This window comes from Pholcus phalangioides, unplaced genomic scaffold (genome assembly GCF_987345545.1).
Source record: "Pholcus phalangioides strain wild (caught in Gottingen) unplaced genomic scaffold, Ppha-v1.0 ptg000004l_1, whole genome shotgun sequence".
Classification (NCBI taxonomy): Eukaryota; Metazoa; Arthropoda; class Arachnida; order Araneae; family Pholcidae; genus Pholcus; species Pholcus phalangioides.
Genome location: NW_028301597.1, coordinates 18,572,020 through 18,578,878, shown reverse-complemented (window position 1 = coordinate 18,578,878; position 6,859 = coordinate 18,572,020). Strand labels below are relative to the sequence as shown.

At 30.5% G+C, this 6,859-nt stretch overlaps 1 protein-coding gene across 1 annotated transcript in view; it reads right to left on the bottom strand.

Annotated features, from left to right (window-relative positions):
* Window positions 1-1,258: 1,258 nt before the first annotated feature.
* Window positions 1,259-6,859, bottom strand: part of Frl (formin-like protein) — a 75,121-nt gene continuing 69,520 nt past the window's right edge. Inside the window, exon 26 of the mRNA XM_089231057.1 lies at window positions 1,259-6,745. Coding sequence (XP_089087183.1) covers window positions 6,639-6,745 — 107 coding nt within the window. The 3' untranslated portion in view covers window positions 1,259-6,638. The remainder of the gene's footprint in view (window positions 6,746-6,859) is intronic.

Below are 6,859 nucleotides of genomic sequence, written 5' to 3'. Positions count from 1 at the left end.
ATCTCTAGGAGGTGCTGCTCCTATGCATATCCGAAGCCCAGAATAAGGTCCATGCACTAAAAAAAAAAATTAACAGTGACATGGAGAGGAGCGGTTGATATCTTCGAAAGAATATGAGCTCTCCATGATGAGAGTGAGACATTCAACCATAGAAAAGGTGTTACGATAAAGCTGAAAGAGACTGAAGGCCTGTTTACACGCATTACGTGTGATTTAGTAGTTAGCTAAATTTTAAATTGTTAAGTACTTTAAAAGGCATGCAGACAGTGATTTATATTAAATAAACCCGATTCTATTTTTTCGGTTAAGTAGAACTACTCCCAGGCGCCAGTGGGCCTCGTTTAAAAATTACCCAATGAGCATTTACTAAGTCCACTTAATGTGTGGGCACTTCTTGTGAGAACTTTAACTTAAAATTTGGTTAACTCTTAAATCACTTAACGCATGTAAACGGGTCTTTACGCGAAGGAGTTCCCCAATATATGCCCATAAGCTATCCACATTTAGTCTCAGAGGAGGACTTTTATCAGAATTAAAAGTCTGAACGGGGATAAAAAGTGCATTCAGAGAAAGAGATGAAAAAAGTGAAGAAATGGACAAAATCTAAGAAATAGTTGATAAGTAATTAATGTCTTTTGATTGATATATATAAAAAAGCGTTCAAAGTAATAACCTCAAGCATTTTATATCAGTATTTTTTTTTTATTTGCTTCCCATGTTACGTTGCAGTTGTATAGTTGATAAAGAAAGGGTAGCTTTCAAAAGACTTGAACTAATTCAAGTGAAAACAAAAGGGTAATTAAAAATCATTAGAAAGTTCAGAAGATAATTGAAATTATGTGTCTCAAGTTTGTTTTCAATTAACCCAATAAAAGTTAACTAACGTACGTGATTCAACTGAAATGTATCTGAGAAAAATATTTGATTCTTAGTGGAAGTTACCTCATACGGAAAATGCAAAACTTCTCATTTTAGATTGCTGAACGAAGCAAGCCAACAAATAAACAGATACTAATGAAAATAAACGAAAAGGTAATTTGGAAAAAAATTGCAATAAAATGGGCAGTACAGCGATCGTGCAAACTACCGTAATTAACAAGGTAGCAAAGCAGGCGCAGGGGAATGACGTCAGCTGGTACGGACTCCAGCGGCCCATGAGACAGCCCTTGTTATATGGCCCTGGGACAAGTCAGCCAGGGATTTCATAATTATAGGATTAGAATAAGATTTCTCAAAAATAACGACGAAAAAAAATTGATGAAAGTAAAATTATTGTTTTTATTACTATCATTTTAAAATTGGTATACAAAAGTGTATAAATAAGAATAAAATACCATAAAAACAACAGCAATTGGTTCTAAATTCAGAAATATATTTTTAACATATGTATATATATCATTCGAAGCAGATAATACATACATACACACACATATCTAAGGCTTTACAGGTCTTGAAAGCACTTGCGGGAAAATATTTATTTTTTCTCTCTAGGGATATGTCATGAAGGCACATCATGTGTTTATAGCACAGAGTGTATGCACTCAGGAACATAAATCAAGAACATATTAAAAAATGTCATGTTTAATTTTTTTTTATTCTCTCATGAATTTAATGGAAGTTAACTTCACAATTTATTTTTTTTGTCATTTTAAGGGAAAAAATATGCATGCTTCTTCTCTGATCAGTTTACAATACCTTATCCTTGACAGTAAATTTGTGATGAGTTTAGTAAATTCATTCAAGCACTCAACCGATAAACCTCAGTTTGGGGTTACGATTGATACTTTTCCATTGATATTCCATAATAGAAACACAACATGGTAATATACGATCATAAAAATTAAATTGTGCGAATTGGATTTTAGTAATTGTCCAATTTTATTTATGAAAAAATTACAAGAAAAAGTACGATGAAGAATCAAATTTCTAATTCTCACATCAGAACAGCCACTAAGTCACAACCTTTATGACAGACCAAAACTAAAGCAAAAAGTAACTTAAAATTTTTTATAAGATATTTTTTACTTTATATGTTACATTAAACGTGCTAAATTTGATGAATATGCATAATCATTGACCCATTTCGATAAGTTTGATCAATTTTGCAAACCTATAACATTTACTGGTATTTATGTATGATTCCCCTGCTCATATTGGTAAATATGATTAATCGTCAATGAATTACATAATTTATTTGTTCAAACTTCGGTCTAAGATGATGTATTTGATCACTGATGCTGATAAATGTGAAGAAAACTAACATTACAAGACTGATAATTCATAGATTTGTATCCTTATAACACATTTTAATTTAATTTCATTTTTATGACAAAATATGTGTAGTACACCCATCACATACGGGAAACACTGATAAGTGGTTGAATTTAAAGTGATATTTCTGTATGATTTTTTCTATATTTATCATACTTACCAACTTCATTCGGGAATTATGCATAATCACCAGTAAAAGTGACATTTAAGAAAATTTATCAAACTTACCAAGACGATAGGCGATTATGCATGATAACCGGCAATTACGAATATAATGTGTGTGTGAACAACTTATCACATTCACCGTAACATATATACTTGATACACACACTCAGTTTACAAAAAATAATGTGTTCAAATAATAAAATTTAAATGAACTCTTAACTAATGGTTGCTCTGTCAAGGCTTCCAAGTTGCTCACTTTGCTGACGATTCATTTTTATTTACCGAATCCGGCAAATCTCACTGTCGATTGCACAAGAAAGTGTTCTCATCAAAGAAAAAATATACACATTACAGTAATTGAAATTTAATAATGTAGTACAAATACAGTGATCTGTATGTAACAAATTTTTATTCCATGAGCATATAACAATTTTTAATGAAAAGCTCAAAATTCGTGTTAATTTATTCTATATTGGAAATTATTTCTCTATAATGAATTATAGAGAAATAATGGAATTATAGTGAAGTAATGGTGGAAGAAAAAGTGAATTCATATATAGAAAATGAAGATATCTAGAAAATAAGATTGCATACAAGGTTCAATTCTTGAATTTGCATAAGATATGATTGATTTTGTAATGAACTAATACAGATTGACCTATAAGTGGAATTTCCCCTATACCATTTAGGAGCATGTTACATATATCAAAGTCTGTGGAGCAGCAGGATTTTCCATGGCAGGGATTTCAAAAGTTGGAGGCCCTGTGAAGTTACTTAAGAAAGGTACCACAATGTACAAACTTTTTTAAACTACTCTGTGACAGCTTTTTAATTACAACCTTTATAAAAATAAGGAATGATTTTGGAAAAATTTGGACGCTCAGGGAAGTTATGGTGACAGAGTTAGCAGACCATGTACTACAGGTCATGGGTCTCAACCTGGAAGACTGTGACCCCATTAATTTTACTTTATATAAGTGGAAGGCCCAATCTCGAGAAAAGTACAGCATTCAACCAAGTCTCAACACTCTTACCATCAAAAACTATGTTAATCGACCCTTCTGAAAGATTTAACTACTGTAGTGTTTATAACAGCAAACCATATATGCAACTACAAAATATGGAATTTTAAAAATAAAATGGTGAATTTCAGATGAGCCTTTGGTATCCTTCTGTGACCAGTGTTAAAACCTATTACCAGAACACAGCTGGGCATTTGAAAAACATACTCTTTTCTCTTTCAAACCAAGTACAACTATGGTCCATAGCCATGGACATTTCACTTCCAAATGAGTTGTACCAAAAGTTTTCATGTGTACCTAATAGTCTGAGTGTGAATATGGTATTCTGTGAGAATTTGAAGTGCTGCCATCTGTTTCAAACTGCTGTGTTTCAAATTGTGAAGTCTAATGATGGAATATTTACACAGATATACGTCTGTTGCTCTCTTTGGCGAGACTTTTTGGGGAATATGAACCTAATCTATAAGTTAACCATCTCTTATATGATTTAGAAAGGTATGCAATTGAAATATCATGCATTCTGATTATGCTGGTGATCATGACTGAATATAGTGAAACCTCGCTACAATGATATAAAGATAAATCCCTCTACAATGGTATTTTTTCAAATTTTGTAAGGAACCACTTATAGTCTAATGTTAAACTTCTCTCGTTACAATGATGTCCTTTGCTACAATAAACCCTTCTATAACAATATTTCTTTATGGAGGTTGTAAAACCGCTACAACGATATTCTTAAATATTTCGCTCAAAATATCCTTCAACATATTTTCAAACTCATCACACATATTCCAGTTCTTCCAAGGATGTATAATAATTTGGATATTTGGTACCACCTGATCACCGAAACTGTTGAAGTTTTCAGCCCCAAAAACAATTGCATTATTCTGCAACAAGCCCTCAGTTGACTGGAAATATGTTCTGTGGTAAAAATTTCCATAATAGTGTCTTTTACTTTTCTCGAAATTCTTTCAGATTGTTCTGCAGCAGCACTGATTGCTCTGCGACATTGATCACAGTTTTCGACATATTCTGCCTTAATGGTTTTCGGTGCCACTAATTTTTGTTTATTAAGTAAACAATGAAAATTTTTTGCAATGAATAAATACTTTAAAAAAAAAAAATTTTGGTGGCACTAACAACGCCAATTTAGAAAGATGCTAACAGTGGTATAAATTTGATATCACATGATAATGTTGCAGCTTGATATAATGATAATCGCTCAACAACAATATTTTTTTCTTGGAGGCAGAATATTGTTGTATCAAGGTTTCACTGCATTTACATTTAAATAAGTGTTTTCACAAATTCACTGTAATTTGTGTTATCCAATTTTTTATTAAATATGCATATGTTTATTTTGTTTTGAAAACATTAATCATTTCAAAAAGGAAAAAAAATAAGTGGCTCTATAATTGGAATATCAATGAAATACTTTTCAGATTTTCACTAATAACTGATATTTTTAATTGCTTGGATTTAATTTCCTAAAAAAATCAATGTCACAAACCATGAACATACAAACACCAAGACAGAGCCACCAAATTTATTCTGTTGCCGAGAGACAAACTGTTCACAACATTCATTAAAGGAAAAAAATAATTTAAAACTATAAATTATAGTTATCACTCATATAAAAAATTTTAATAAGATGAAAAATTATATATGAATCTAAAAAAAAAAGTTCGAATTAATTACAAATCAACAAAGGAAAAAAAACCGTGAATGAGTATTTTTAAATAACTAATACTTTTTAATATAATCCCTATGCATACAAAGAAAAAAATAATTTAAGAAAATAGTACAATTTTACAATTTAAATAAAAAAAATTTAACGCAATTAAGCAGTAGTGTTAATGCTTTAAAAATATACCGAGATCTCTTAGGTATTATCACTTTTGAATCTTCATGCAACAGCAGAATTTAGAAGAGATTATCAAGAGATCAAATATTAAAATCAAAAAAACTATTTAAAAAAGAAATCAATAAGAATACCGAATCTGAAAAAAAAAATCAAAGTATCAATGACTATGCTGAAATAAATGCTCTGCATCATTTGCAGCTAATATCACACATACATATTATAGTTACAAAAGATTTTAAAAAAAGCAGAGCATAAACCAAAATAAAAAGAGAGCTAATTTATTACAATGCTCAGCTAATAAAGTCTATTTTGCATTACTAACATATGAAAAGGAAATATAAAAAAAAGCGATATAATTCATAATCTATCGAACACTATACTATAAACATACATACAGTATCACTTTCATTTCTATGTACAATTGCACTTTATATTAAACATTTGATTCTAACGATATAAACAGGTCGCGAAGCTTTACAATGTAATAATCAACAATCGAGATGTGGAAAAAAAAGAAAATAAGATTTCATTATGGAAAAAAAAAGATGAAAATGACTCCACCATTCTTGAGCAAGTCTTTCCAAACGCGATGAATCGATTGCATTGAATCAAATTTTATTATTACACAGTTCTATGTCATGCACAGAGAGCAAGAAATTAAAATCAGATCAGAACCGAAAAAAAACTATTAGATTTCAAAGTAATAATTTACATTATATTATAAACCTGAATAAATTGGTACTATACAATTTTTGCAATAATTTCCATAATTTTTTTACAATTTTGTAAAACAGCACATAAAAAGACATGCTTGTCTTTGCTAGGAAAGAGATGTACATATATATTGCATGCATGGCACATTTTATAGTTTGCCCCACAAAACAAAGATTGTCATGGTTACATGTTACAATACAATTTTATGATGAAGATCGGTAGAATATTTTTAATACCAAAACGCTTTCACTCGTTGTAATCGATCTTGGATTGAGCTCATTGTAGAAAGACATTTTTCTATCATTTCCAATAACAATAATGTGTTTTATAAAAATGATTTCTGATTCCAAAATACATGATTCATTGAAAACTGCCCACATTTCATAACAAGCGGTTTGGATTTTTAGAACAAAGAGAAATTGTGCCCAAATTAACAAGAAAAAAAAAGTGGAATGAGCTAAAAAAAGTTTTTTTGTTTTAGGTACCAAAAGACATACCTAAATGAATGGCACTTGGTGTATATTTTTCCCCCCAACTTCATAAAACAGAAGTCAAGACAAAGAAAATTACTTGGACTAAAGCTTATGCACTGTGTACACTATTTACAAATCCAGTTCATCCATCGCATGCGAAAGCCTTATATTCTCCTGCCTTCTTCGCTGACTCCTACGAACAGCATCTGCACGACGATATGGTTCATTTTTGAGGCCTAGGGGAAGAAAGCGAGAAAACATTTGTAAAAATAAAAGTTTCCATAACAATTTTATTTTAAAATGTTTTTCTTTCTCTCTTTCTTTAGTTACAATCTACATGATAACTTTCA